Source organism: Sphaerodactylus townsendi, linkage group LG05 (assembly GCF_021028975.2).
Source record: "Sphaerodactylus townsendi isolate TG3544 linkage group LG05, MPM_Stown_v2.3, whole genome shotgun sequence".
Taxonomy (NCBI): Eukaryota; Metazoa; Chordata; class Lepidosauria; order Squamata; family Sphaerodactylidae; genus Sphaerodactylus; species Sphaerodactylus townsendi.
The window spans coordinates 110,989,025-111,003,823 of NC_059429.1; the positions used below are offsets into that span (position 1 = coordinate 110,989,025).

Genomic DNA, 14,799 nt, shown 5'->3' on the forward strand with positions numbered 1-14,799 from the left:
CCTGCCAGTACAGTGGTATCAGCTGCATATCTCAAATTGTCAGTTTTACTTTCACCAGTTTTTACTCCACCTTTGTAAACACTACATAGTTTGGGTTATAATTCCCAAACCATTTATGTCAACCCTTTTGTTGTGATGTTTACAGATGTAGCTTGTGAACTTCTTATGGCAGAATGAGTCCTGCAGGAGTCTCATTCTCTCAGAGGAGGAAACATACTGACTGCTCAGGGTAACCTAGTCAATAAGCATTTGACTTGTCTGTTTTTGTCTTGTAGGCAGTCAGCATCCTAAAGGCAGAGCGAATAGGCCATGGCTACCACGTCTTGGAAGATGAAGCTCTCTATAAGCAGCTATTGAAACAAAACATGCATTTTGAGGTAAAGGAATATCTTGCAGGATGGCACCTCTGCAGACAGAACGTATGTGTCCAAAAACAGTTTCCAAGACAGTTGCACTATAGCATGACTAGAACTAAAGCCCATTGTGCAAGAAAATTAAATGGGCTCTAGAAAATTAATCCTCCCAGGGCAAGAGATGTGGATGAGGCATATCTACAGGAAATGGCATACAGCACAAAAACTGAAATTGTGCCCTCCCCCCCACTCAGAAAAAATCCCAGCTTTGCCAAGGAGGGGCAGCAGGGTTCCTGTAAAGTTGGGAGGCCCATTATGTGAAAAAAGACAATGGGTTCTGACAAGTAGGAACCTGCAAGTTGGGACTCAAGAGGACACTACCCCCACCTTTTTTCTTCGGTTCTCCCCCTTGTTCTCTGCCTTTCACTCTCTATCCAGCACCTCTTCTCTATCTTTGCCCCGCTTTTCTAAATCTTTCTGACCCCCAGTTCTCACTTTCTGTCCCACTGCCCCAGTTCTGTTTGTAATTTTCTGCCCTGCTACCCCAGCTCTCTCTCTCTCTCTCTCTCTCTGTTTTTCTGCCCCATCTCAGTTTTCTTTCTGCCCTCCCACCCGAGCTCTCTTTATCTGCCCACTTATTCCAGCTTTTTCTTTCTTCCTATCCCAACTCTATTCTCTATTTCTGCCACCCTACCCCAGCATTTAGCCACCTACTCTAGCTTTTTCTTTCTCTTTCTGCCTCTCCCCAATACTCATTGTCTTTCTGCCCCAGTTCAACTCTCTCTGTCTTCCCTTGCCCCTATTTTTGGTAGCTTGCCTGGAGTGCTCTGAGTTGGGCATGGTGAGGCCTCTCCCCCCACAGCCCTGGTCTCACCACCTCAGCTGGAGCCATTCTGGGTATGGCAAGGCCTTTCCCCCAAAAAAGGCAGGGACAGGGAAGCCTGTTCAGTCCTGGCCTCTAGCGCTGTGCTTGCTGCTGATTTACTCAAGTGTTGCCTCAGGGTAGGAATAGGACAGCCGGGTGAGGACCCTTACTGGAGAGTTCACTCAGGAAAGGAATAGGACAGCCCTGTGAGGACTCCGGAACTGTAAGAAGTGTTACCAGCTGAGTGAGAAGGAGTCTGGGAGTTGTAGTCCCATCAGTCCTTCACTTCTCCTGGTTTGTCGTCAGGAACACGCTGCTCAGTTATCTAGTAAGATGCTCTGCATTGCTGGGATGCTATTACCTTCTAGTCTAAAACTACAAATAAGTTATGGAAATTCTGACATTATTTGAAAACAAGCTCCTTGGTATTTCATCAGGCTGCTTATCAGCTATGCAAGGAGATATGCACAGTATAAATCTGATGTCTCATTTTCCTCAAATAAGTAGTTCTAAATGTAAAGGGCCTGTATGCTTTTGTAGAAAGAACATAGCACTGAAATTGCTGTACATTTATTTGGGACCAGGGGGCATTGCTGAGTAGAATTAAGCCTTAAACCCTTTATGCAGATAGGAAGAGTATTTTTTTGTTCTCCATCTTCTTCCTCCCTCTCGCCTGAGGAGATAAACCCTGTAAAAGAACTGGCTCCAAACCACTGGGGCAACTATGCAAAGGATGTATCCTGAGGTGCGATCTTCTCTTTATGGTTCATTTACCTTACACCTGACTATGTGTTGCTGCAGGAATAGCTTTGGTGTGTTTCCTTTTTCCTGAAATCATTCTTGTATACGTTTTGTTGCTCCCATGTGGCAAGCAGGCCCTTGAGAGACAGCTGTGCACGGGCAGACTAATCTTACTTGCAGAACTGGGTTAGAATGACCGTGATCACAATGCCTACAATTTTATTCTTAACAGTGCCTTATCAAATGCATTCTTTCATTGTAAGGAAAGGAAGCTGATATACTTGGACAGATTGAATATTAGGAGTGATAACTGAGAGAACTGTTTTCATCTAAGTTATGACCTGCTTCATAAGAGCAGAGTCTTGTATGTAAAGTAAACATTGACTTTGATTTTTTTTTTAAATGGCAAACATACAGGTGTGCCCTTGGTCAAGTTATCTCACTGGAGCATGTAAACCCAACTTTCATGATCATCCTGTAGTAAGGTAAGTTGTTAAATGCTTTAAACATTCTATCTGTTTAAATTATACAATTTAATACAATTATTTATTTTAAATAGATATAAACAAAGCAGAATAGATAAGAAAAGATAATTAACAGAAAAAGAAAACAGAATTAACAATTTAAAAACAATTATATTCCAAGGCACAGGAAAAATACACATACAATCCTAACGTATAATTGTCTAAGGCAGTGGTTCTCAACTTCCTAATGCCACAACCCTTTAATACAGACACTTTAATACAGTGTCAAACTCACGGCCCTCCAGATGTTATGGACTACAGTTCCCATCATCCCCTGCTCCATGCTGGCAGGGGATGATGGGAACTGGATTCCATAACATCTGGAGGGCTGCGAGTTTGACACCTGTGCCCAAAGGGGTCACAAACCACAGGTTGAGAACCCCTGGTCTAAGAGGTAGAATGTGTGACGACAAACGATTTTCCACGATGTGGGCCCCTGCTTGCCTTCCCCTGACCCTGGAGCAATCCCAGCTCTGCTGGAGCCCCCAACACCCTCCCCGTTTTCCCCAGCTAGATACAAATACAAAAGCAACTCAAACTGTTTTTACTTGATGGAAAAAATGCAAGGCATAAATGTCCTGTAAAACTGTTCAAGTTTAATTTTTGATTTTCCAGGTTTATGAAGGATGGTGCAAATTATTCTTTGAACACAGATGACCCACTCATTTTTAACTCCACAATTCACACAGACTACAAAATAGCGAAGGACTCCATGGGCTTCACTGAAGATGAATTCAAGAGACTGGTAAGTGGGTTTGTGTTGTTCCCTTTGGAAATGCATTGTCTGTGTTCTTCTCATGCATTTATGTGCCTCCTAAAATCATTTGTTTGGAACTTCCGTCCAAGTAAATATGTTTAAAAGTAAATATGTTTAAAATATGCTAGTGTTCAACTTCTCAAAAAGTTGCATCTTTGCGGTAGAGATGATTCTGTGGAAACTTGCTAAGGCAGGCATACAGCTGTTTTTATTATCTCATAGGATGGTTGGGGGATTTGCCGAAGAAAACTCTTTCCTTATAAAAGTCAGAAATATGATACCAAAGAAGCTTACTGAAATAAAAACTCAAAGTTGTTTTGTCTCTTTTGGGGAAATGATAAAATGAGGTTCGCTGGGAGGTTTCAGAAAATAAACTTGGCTGGTAATCAAACAGCAAGAATGAAGAAACTTGTGATGTTTTTAACCTCAGGCATTTTGTAATCAGGATTACATGAAGTAGTTCACAGACTGGTCTTGACACTTGAAATATACTGAGATAGAGTTCAGTTGGCAATCACTGCATATTTAAACAAACATAAGCTTCTTGAGACAATATTTCTTAAGCTGGAAGAGTTGGGAGCAAGCATAGTTTCTCCCCAATTTTCTTCCCTAAAACTGTTTAGGGATTGTCTCCTTCATTTAGGAGCTATTCCCCATAGAACTGTTGAGGGATTACCCTCTTAGGAGCTGTTTACCTTAGGGAATGACACTCACATCACATTCCTCACATATAGAATCCTTCTTGATCCTAACCAAATTGTTCCTCTCACTCCACCTGCCAGCTTCCATAGTTATCAGTTGTCTCTTTTTAATGTTCTTCCTCAACTGCTACTTGTAGGATTCTTTATTTTTTTTCTGTTCAAACCTCCTGTTACTCGAGGTTCCGTGTTAAAAATCAATAATTCAAGGACTGAATTAGTGAATTTCCATGTCTCTGCTCATTCAACTCTATTTTCCTGCTACAGAAAGACCTTGGTGGGGAGGGTCTTAGAGTAGGACCTTCCGTTTTTTCAAGATGGACATGATTCTTTAGTGTTAGTATTGCACTAAGTTTTAGAGTTTTAATACCATGCAAGTTCTGGCAGTTGAAGAATTCAATTTTTTCTCTTTACAAAGAACACTTTATCATGACCCAATCTGCCAATTTTTGTGCCTTAAAAATCTATTGTATAGGCTGTTGCTTTCCTCTGAAATAACAAAAAGGGTGAAAATATAGGCAGGAACAGCTATCTCTTAGTATTTCAACTGTTTGCCTGCTTCTGCAGCTCATGCAGGCTTTCTGACTGCAGAAGCACTATTGCAAGTTGATGCTTTCCGGAATAAAGTCACCTTTAACTTTTATGTCCTTTGTCTGCCCCCAGAATATAAATGCAGCCAAGTCAAGCTTTTTGCCAGAGAAGGAGAAGAAGGAGCTTCTCTTCAAGCTGTATGAAGCCTATGGGATGGTAAAAAGCACAGAATTCTAATCCTTTCTGTGGCAGCCACTCATGACCTCTTTTCACATTTGCTGTTATGCTAGCTGAAGACCTCTTTCTGTTCCTTGGAAGCCAACGCACAAACTTAGTATTACAACCTTGTTTACTGTCAGTATCCACAAAGTGGTACATGCACTATCTACAAAGAACAGTATTCCCATATTTGTATTATACCTACCTATAGGACCCTCATCCCTTGTCCCGGATGGCTTCTATCTAGACTACCATCCGTTACATTTTGACTGACATATAGGAGTGTTCATTTTTAGATTGTGGACAGTTTTTATTTTTCTGAGAACTGACCTTTCAAAAAGAGGGATTATGGCTCATGGTGCATACTTCATCTCACTTTTCACTTAGGCAAAGAGTTTTTACAAGGTGTTGGTTTTTTTGGTATTGATCCATTGACCTCTTTCACTTGAGGTGACAGAAGGACAAAGAGGGGTATATACTGAGAACCAAACATCTTACCTTAAGAACAATTTCCTTACTCTAGTCATAGACAAATGTCTGTACTCGGTCTGCGCTCTGTGTCCCTACATGTGAAAGACAGAGATGTCTACCACTGATTTTTTTATACAGAGGTTTGTCATCTGTTGGTGATAAAAACTTTGATGAAAATGAATGTCAATTCACCCTCAGTCATCTGTCAGAGTTTTATAACTGATGTCATTCTGAGCTTGTGTTCAACTTTTTTTATTTCACTGAATTCAGTACCACTACAGTCTAATGAAAGCAAATTTCATCCAAAGATAGCTACGTGTAACTAGCAGTCTGAGGGAGTAGCTAGGAATGCACTTTGTCCAAGATGTCTTAAACTGGGTTTGTGCAAAGAACAAAAAAAACCCTTTTTAAAAAAATCACCTGAGTTAACTGAAGAAGACAACCTTTTAATTTTTAGGCATTTGAGGTGTCTTGTCCCCCACCTGCAGTAGGGAACCCCCTTATTTAACAGCAGGTTTGCCCAAGTTATGTTATACATAGCAATTTTTCCTGGCCTGCCATTTAGTGGCAAACTAACACTCTGTAATAATGCTAGATGTGGTTTTTTTACAGACCTGTGCACAATCCAATTGAGTTGAAGCACCAGATTTAATTTTGTTGTATTAGTCAATGGGACTAATTTTGCCTTAACATGCAAGTACTTTGGTTTTACTGATTTAACTTGAGCTGTTTGTCAGTACCTTAAAGAATACAGCCTGATGCTGTTTTGTGCAGGAAGAGTAGGCAGAGTACAGCATAATTTCCATCCTGTTCTCCTTGCAGTCTTGCATGTAGATTGGGCATTCACAGACCATATAGTGGAACATTCTAGGAAGCTCCGAGTGTGATAAAGCACTAGTCCTCTTCCCTTCTTAGTCCAGCCTCAAATATGTCAGGCTATCAGGAGGCGCCATAGTTTTGGGTATAGCTGTAATCTCTTTGAAGATATCAGATCTGATGAAGCCTATTTGGTACTATGAGAAAGCCAAGGTCTTGGCATCTTCCTTTGAAAAAGCTAGATGTCTTTGTCTGAACATTCACAGCCCTCCAAGAATCTAAACAATACACATGGCTCCAAAACATCATAATGGACTGCATGACTCTATGGAGAACATGAACTATTCAGTTTCTAACAGTTCCATCATAAGCAGAGCTACAGCCTTCTAAATCCTTTGGCTTTGTGAAGTGTAACTCTGCTTCGGATGGCACTATTAAATGTGGTAGGTGTTCAGTAGTCCAATTCACAGCTCTAGATCAGGGGTCTGCAACCTGTGGCTCTCCAGATGTTCATGGACTACAATTCCCATCAGCCCCTGCCAGCATGGCAATTGGCCATGCTGACAGGGGCTGATGGGAATTGTAGTCCATGAACATCTGGAGAGCCACAGGTTGCAGACCCCTGCTCTAGATAAACTGAAGCCCTAGGGCTTAACCAGGTTAAGCTCTATTCCACATCTGTAGGACCTAAATTAGCTTCAATGCAAATGTTTGGGTTTAACGGAGCTACTGGCTGAGTTGTAATGAAACTGCAGGTGCAGTTTATTCCTTCATGTGGGTATAGTGAACATGGTGTAGGCAATCGTTCGGTCACAGCTGGGCTGTCAGTCTGATGGTCTGATGTATTTCTGCAACAGCACAAAGCCAGGAAACCTCATTTCCACTTTATAAATACCGGGGTGTGGCTTCTAATAATTTCATTTTGCACTTTTTAAATGCTTGTTGGAGGACAGTCTTAAGATATCCATAAAGCCCCCATACTGCTTAGCAGCACTCTTGGGCTTTCATTTTAAGGAATCTAGGAATGTTGTACACACTCATCAATGAGTGTTTCTGAACAACTCCTCTGTGGACAAAAGGTCTCTGGTTTGATGTTCCCCAAAGCCTATGTCTCATAATATTCTGATGTTCTACATTTTATTGTATTTAGAAAGATGTACTTTAAGTTTACAGTATGCCAAGGATTTTATGAAGTTTGTACATAAAAAGCAACTATAGACATGGGTGTTACTGTATCTCAGAGGGCTGAGAAAGCTGGTATTACAACACTTCAGACTCCAAAATCTGCCTCTGTTTAGTGTCTTATATGAGAGAGGATGAGTTATGGTCGCATATCTCAGAAAAAAGTGAGCCAGAGACTGTTAATGGCTTATATTACTGATAGGAAAATATCTTATTTTTTTAAACGTACATATACGTTTATATACAGATATTATATATATATGAATTTTTGTTATTTTTTATAACACCAATGAAAAATTATCTTGCTTATGAATGGTTCTAATGTTATCATATATCTTTTTGTTTTGTAATCCTTTTGGAATTTCCTTTTGGGGAAATTGTTCACATCTGTAGAATGAAACCAAATGCATCCTTTGGCTGGATGAAATAAATTTCTGCTTTGCTTTATGCGTGTTCTGCGTTTTCCTTGACCATGCTAAGAAAACAAAGCAGCAGTAGAAGGCCATTGCTTTCACCTCCTGCATGTGAGCTCCCAAAGGCACCTGGTGGGCCACTGTGAGTAGCAGAGTGCTGAATTAGATGGACTCTGGTCTGATCTAGCAGGCTCTTTCTTATGTTCTTAACAACAAAGCCTTGACATTCAAGCTGTGATTCAGTCCAAAAACTACATTTCAGTGGGAATTCATTATTGTTTTGGACAAGTAATTTGGGGAACTGGAAGGAGGTAAAAACAAGCAGGAATCCGAAAGCTGGTCTTGTTAGGGGCATTATGAACTGAACTGAAATGGCAGAGCTGTACATGCCCTATGGCTCTATGGCCTTTGTATAATGCAGGAAAAACAAGAACCTGTGATTCTGGTTATCCCTGCTTCCCAATGGTGCACTGATAGAAGAGTTCTTTCTAGCTCAAAAAAAAATTCAACAAAAACAAGAAGGGAGAAAAAATTAAAGGCACACCAGATAAAGGATAAACTAAATAAGGCTGCAGCACTAGGATAAAATGGAGGTTCTATCAATTAAGATTAATAGCTTAAATTCTAAGCAGACAAAGAAATTCTAAGCAGACCTTCTAAGCAAAGATATTCAGTCAATTCAAAAAATATATTATGCATTTAAGAAACTCATATAAAGAAGAAACATGAATACATTCTAAATAAAAAAGCTGGGCAAAATGTATATATGGCAACAGCAAACATCTATAAAAAGAGTTGCAGTTTATATAAATAATTTATGAGTAGAAACTTGGAAAAAGATATATTATCTTGAAATTCAGGCTCCCAGAAGGCAAGATCTACACTCTAGCAACATTATATGTCCCAAATAACGCTAGAGATTTTTTTCTGATCTATATTAGATGTTTAAGAAGGAGAGATGGTGATCTTCAGAGATGAAGATGGGGTAATGGATCATAAAAGTCCAAAAAACCCAAATGAGGCACACTTCCCCAAAATGTGTTTAAAATGTGTTTAATTAGAAGATGTTTGTAGGATCAAAGATCTGAATACTAGAGACTATACTTTCTTCTCCAACAAACACCAAACATATTCAAGGATTGATATGTGTCAGATAAAAATAACATCGGTTATCAATCTAGGGTGTGAAGATGCAATCAAAGACTTTTGCAGATCATAATCCTTTAGCAATAACTTGCTAAAGGGAAAGATGGAGACAAAATGACAATATTTTAGTACGAGAAGACATGGTAACAAAAATGTTAAAAAGATAGAGAAAAAATAAGCAACACAGTCGATATCTCCATTGCAACAATTAGGGAAATCAACAGGGCTTATATGAGAAGGAACAATAGCCTCACAGACAGAAAGAAAGATTGGAGCAAACCAAGAAAATTATGGACAGAATACTGAAAAGGTGTCTAAAATGGAAAAAAAAATAAAGCATCTAAATATATTATAAATAGATAATAATGTTCATATCCAGTGTTTAATATGTGAGATTTTAAAGAAATGTATTATAGTAATTACTTATAAGTTATTTATATCTATGTATTGTCAAAGGCTTTCATGGCCGGAATCACTGGGGTGTTGTGTAATTTCCAGGCTGTATGACCGTGTTCTAGTAGCATTTTCTCCTGATGTTTCTTCTGCATCTGTGGCTGGCATCTTCAGAGGATCTGATGGTAGTAAAGCAAGTGGAGTATATATACCTGCGGAAATTTTTATTTTTATCTACTTCCTCCATTTGTATGTATAACACTGTCTAATACCATTCTCAGGTTTTATATATATTGCATGAGGTATTTCATGCTTTTTGTTAGATTGTAATAATAAGCATCATGCTTATGTAATTTGCCATTGGCAATAACAGCTTTTATAATTGTCTATCATATGCACAATTTCTTTTTTCTTATGTAATTGTAATATTTTCATTGATTCCTATCTTTTTTCTTTCTGTTTTGATTATATTTATAATGAAAATAAATCTTTTAAAAAAAGAAACTGATTTTTTATATCTCCATTGGTGACTGCATGCCAAGACTGGTGAATCATAATCTATAACTTCAGGGACCTTAGCCTAGAAACACTAAAAGCTTTCAGTTCATTTGGTAGGAATGAGATAAAGAGTTTACTTTTTAGAGATTGTTCTTGACATGTTAACTCACCAGTGAAACTTGATGCTGACCTGTCTGAGTATTGCTTGCAATCTTCTTAAGGATTTGGCTAAATATAATGTGTAACTAAGGCATTCTTAACGGGTCTAAGTTTAGCCTGTCTCCTGTAGTATTTAAGTTACCAGCAAATATCCCACTGTCCCCCTTTTCCTTTTTGGCTACATATAAGAGATTGAAACACAAATTTCCTTTAGAGAACAGAAAAATTGCTGTAATATTACAGAAATCTCTTCCATAGTTGAAATTATCTCACAACTTTGCAGCTCGCTTTAATGATATGGAGGGGGTCTTGCACCTCCAAACAGGTGCCCAGAAGTAAGTGCAGAAAGCAAATAGGTGGAATTTAGTTTTGTTGCATTTTTCAGTATATTTCTGACGATATATTATTGGATTATTGGATCTGTGCCCTTGCGGTGGTATGCTGGGCATACTGTAATCATGTGGCAGTTTTAGCAGACAGTGATTGTGAATTTAGTTTTCTGTGGTTCAAAGGATTGTGACTGAGGATGGAACCTTCCTGGATCAGACCTATGGAAACTGCTCTCTTGGAAACAGAAACAAGAGGTGAGAGAGGTGGGTGTGAACATTAATGTCTTCTCAGGAGAAACTGAACTGTAAGCAGAAAGCCTTCTGCCAAAGTGGAAGAGGCCAGGGCTTTTCATATTCAAGCCTACAGCACTGCTGACAGGCAACTGTTGCTTTGCCAATAGGTATGGGAGCTGGTCTTGTTGAAATAGGAATGATCCAGGCTTGGATGTTGAGCTTTTAATTCTTAGATTTGTTTCAGTTTTTACAATTGAAGGTGAGGCCATGGTTAGGCAACAGGGCATGCACAAGATCCAGGGTTTAATGTGTGGCATTTCCAGTTAAATGGTTTCAAGTAACAGGTATTTCGAAAGAACTGTCTTTGCCTGAGACCTTGGAAATCTGCTGCAAGTCAGAGCAGACATACAAAGTTAGATAGACCAGTAATTTGAACTGATACGAAGCATCTCTAAGTTCAGTTGGGCCATTTGCCATACCTTGATAGTGTAAAATATGTTAGGTTTTATTTGCTACTGAGTTGCTTCTGTCAATGTGCTGTTTTGTTTAATTTCTACATCGTGTACAGGGCACTATAGACTGGTAGTTTAAGTCCATTCTTTCAAGTGTTTGCCGTGGTTCAAGAGTGCCATAATTCGGGAAGACAACTGTAATTACATTCCTAGAGATAACTTCAGGTATCCCTGTGTGAAATTGTACAGGTGCAGGAAATACCGAGGTACAAATTTGAGCACACAAACATATAAAAAGGACCTTTATACCAAGTCAGAATGTTGATCTATCAAGGTCATTATTGTCTATTCTGGTAGGGGCTCTCCAGGGCTCTTTTCCAGTGGCTCTCATCTTCACATAATGTGACCAAAGAATGATAGCCTCAGCTTTGTCATTATTCTATCCTGCAAAAGATGTGATCTGAGAAATTTGTGTTCCAGAATTGGGGTGCTTGAACACCTGCCAGTTCAGTTCATTGCCAGCTGTTTTTTCATCTATCCGTTTGGCTGCCAGTGAACAATTAAAACATCTTCATCAAGTTTTACATATTTAAACAGCACAATAGGCAGTGTTTCATGCACATGTGTTGTTGCACAGCCTGAGGAAAGTTCCCCCAAGAGCTGTTGTCTCAATCTGCATTCTGCTTGGCAGCCACTTGTATAAATAATCACTGAATCAGTGAGCCAGCCATTGTAAATGCTGTATTTCTTTTTTTTAACCCAAGTCTACCATTTGGTGTCAAATTCTCACTGTTGATATTAATTTGCACATGTGGATTATCACACAGTATAAGCCCGCCCATCCCATTATTTAATTACCTGACCCAACCCATTCATGACCCTAGGAAGAACCAGCTCACTTACTGTACAGATGAAAAGGCATTTCAAGACAAAGCAGCGAGACTTCATTTCCACAGCTATTGTGTAGCTAGAAAGGTGTTCAACAGCTGTTTGAGGCAGGCAAACAGGCTAGGTTCAGCTCCCAAGTGATCACATCTGTCAAACCAGGTAATGTTGCTGACTGGCCGTGTTTGGTACAAAGTTTGCAGCATCTTACTTCTAAATTCCATTAACTTCTAGTAAAACTTTAATTGGATCTTGGAGGTAGAAGACGACGACTTTGGAATTTAACCCCTCCCCCCTCTCTCCTGTAAGGAGACTCAATGGGGCTCACAAATTCTTTCCTTCCTTTCCTCTCCCCACAGCAGATACCTTCTGAGGTAGGTGAGACTGAAAGAATTCTGAAGAACTGTGACTAGCCCAAGGTCACATAGGAGTGGGGAAACAAATCTGGTTCACCAGATAAGGCTCTGCCACTCATGTGGAGGAGTAAGGAATCAAACTCAGTTCTCCAGATTGGAGTCCACCTGGTCTTAATCACTACACCTCACTGGCTGGGTAGACAACAGAAGAGGTATGTGGTAAGAAGTTTTTGGTGGACTGAGATACAGACTCTCAGCCTCTGTGTGGGCTGGGAAAATTCTCCATTGTGAGCCCCTGGTGTGTGAGGAAAAATTTCAGGGGGGCGAGGTGAGTAAGAATGCCTCTTTCCAACCCAAAAAACCACAGTTCGGGTGGCATTTTGATGACATACACATGCATTCCCTAGTGGAGCCAGGGAAGTGCAGCTCACTTCTTTCCAGCCAAAATTTATTAAGCCTATGCAACTGTTTTGAGTTGTAGACCCCTACACTGCATCTTGCTTCCTTTTGTAGCATCTGCGGGCAAATGCTCTGAGTCACTCTGTGAGAACAGCTCCTATTTTCATATTTAAAAATACCATTCGTCAGGTAGAAAAATTGGCAGCATTTCCTTTGATACCTTAGGGTGCGTTTAGAACAAAGTTTTTTGGATGCTGAGGAGCAAATTCATCTTATCTATTTACAGATAAATTGACAGGTATAGGAGCATAGCCGTTGAAAGGCGCACAGTGACAGCTATCTTGTTCATGCTATGCAGCTGTAGTCAGATGACAGACTACTGGTAACCCTCCATAAACTCCCAAATTCCACACTGGATTGCTGTCTTAGGTTCCATCATGTTATCTGTGAGGGTAGAAAATTGCCCATATTCAGCAGCTAAGATAATAGTAGAAGACCGGGAAGCAGAGTGGTAAGTGCAGCACTGCAGTCAAAGCTCTGCTCACAACCTGAGTTCAATCCCAATAGAAGTCAGTTTCATGTAGCCGGCTCAAGGTTGACTCAGCCTTCCATCCTCCCAAGATTGGTAAAATGAGCACCCAGTTTGCTGGAGTGTAAAATGTAAAATTAAGAAAAGAGGGGACAGGTGCACCCAAAGCTAAGTAAATAGGGGATAGGTGCACCCAACGGGTAAAGTATAGACAACTGAGGAAGACATGGCAAACCACCCCATAAAAATAGTCTCCCTAGTAAATGTCTCACCCTGATGTCACCTGTAACAACCCGGTGTTTTACAGTTTTAAGACCTTAGTACTCTTAAGTGAACTGTGGCCTCCATCCACTACAAGCACACTCACTTCAGTGTTTTTATTCCACCAGAGCCATCAACTTGCCCAGTTTAAGAACTGTGCCATATTTCATGGAGATAAATTTTCTTGAAGTACAGTTGTGAAGTCTGAGCTACTCTGGAGCCAGTGACATTACCTTGACTCAGGAGTCAGAGTGTTCTATCCAGGGCAATTATTTCCTGGCACGCTAATGTATAAGATCCAATCATAATACCAGCTCAGCTGATAATTTTGCATGCCAGGAAATGAAACTGTTGGGAAAGAGGCAGACACATGACAACAAGCCATTTAGGTTTAATAGCTGATGCTTTCTTAAAACAGGTGTATAAATTTGTGTGCAAATCTCAGAACAAGGTGTATGTACTCGCAAAGGGTGCACAACTTGAATAGAGCTGCCTGGATCACACTGAACTTAAGAGTGAGTCTGCAGAAGTATCTGACACAGTTTCAAGGTGTTTTAGAGAATGGGCACAGTGCCGTGTTCTGCAGTGCTCAGCCGCCTGATGGCACAAGGGCATGCCTGTGAAATGTAGTCCTTTTCCGTATACCAGAAAGAACCGAGTTGAACAGCCTCGGCATAGTGGTGCTTCACTGATGATTTTTTCCCAGCAGCACAAAGTGGATCAGATCCCTTGGGAATATAACTCTGATATATTCCCCACAGAAGCGAACTGGAGTGGCACAAAAATGGCTCTTTACACAATTGCCAATGATTTCAACAAGATTTGTTTTTAAGTTCCCACTGGATTATATTATTTTTGTGTTCACCAAATATCTGATGAGTCTAAGGTGCACCATGGGTGTAAAGTGAGTGATATAACGTGACACTTAATAATCTACAGGGAACATGGGAATAAATATCTTTACCGTGACAGCAAAATGTACCTTGTACAGAAAATTCTGGAGCTGATATTATTGCTAAAACTGTGCTTTCCTACATGGGAAAACAATGGCTAAGGCTCTTGGAGTGGCTCAGGTCAATGGAACATATTCCACTTTGTAGCATTATAGAATAGAGTTCTTGGAAGGTGTCCATTTCCCCAGAATAAGTTGGTGAGACCCAGTCGGTCATGGCAAAGGCCTTCAAGTCAGGACTCCTTGTTGCAGGTAGACTTTCTAAGCAGATCGAAGGGTCCCAGTTTCTCACCCCTCCTTCCATGACCTACATTTCCATAACCTAAATCACAAAGATCTCACATGGTGGGGCTGTCATCTTGGTTCTGCTGTTTCATTCCAGATTCCTTATCAGTAGTATCAGTCCCTGCTTGGTTTTCTGTGAAAAGAAATAGTGAAATAGGTGGGTGAGAAATTAAATCATTTTTGGTGTCTTGGAGCCCAGTAAGCATTACTCTCTCACATAAATGCTATTTGGACAGTGGCAGTGATTCTCTGGCAGTGGCAAAAGTGACTCTCACTCTATGCCAGCTGGCCTTTCATTCACAGGGGTGAAAAAAAGATCTCACTTGAGGCACTTGTGTGCAGACATGCATT

General features: G+C 40.1%; 2 protein-coding genes across 2 annotated transcripts in view; one reads left to right on the forward strand and one right to left on the reverse strand.

The window, feature by feature from the left end:
- Positions 1–6,447, forward strand: part of ADA (adenosine deaminase) — a 43,012-nt gene extending 36,565 nt beyond the window's left edge. The window contains exons 8-11 of the mRNA XM_048497117.1: positions 276–377; positions 2,377–2,444; positions 3,099–3,228; positions 4,602–6,447. Coding sequence (XP_048353074.1) covers positions 276–377; positions 2,377–2,444; positions 3,099–3,228; positions 4,602–4,706 — 405 coding nt within the window. The 3' untranslated portion in view covers positions 4,707–6,447. The remainder of the gene's footprint in view (positions 1–275; positions 378–2,376; positions 2,445–3,098; positions 3,229–4,601) is intronic.
- The window catches only part of CCN5 (cellular communication network factor 5), a 136,468-nt gene extending 124,493 nt beyond the window's left edge, over positions 1–11,975 (reverse strand). The window contains exon 1 of the mRNA XM_048497119.1: positions 11,685–11,975. Within this exon, the coding sequence (XP_048353076.1) occupies positions 11,685–11,729 (45 nt within the window). The 5' untranslated portion in view covers positions 11,730–11,975. The remainder of the gene's footprint in view (positions 1–11,684) is intronic.
- Positions 11,976–14,799: the final 2,824 nt, after the last annotated feature.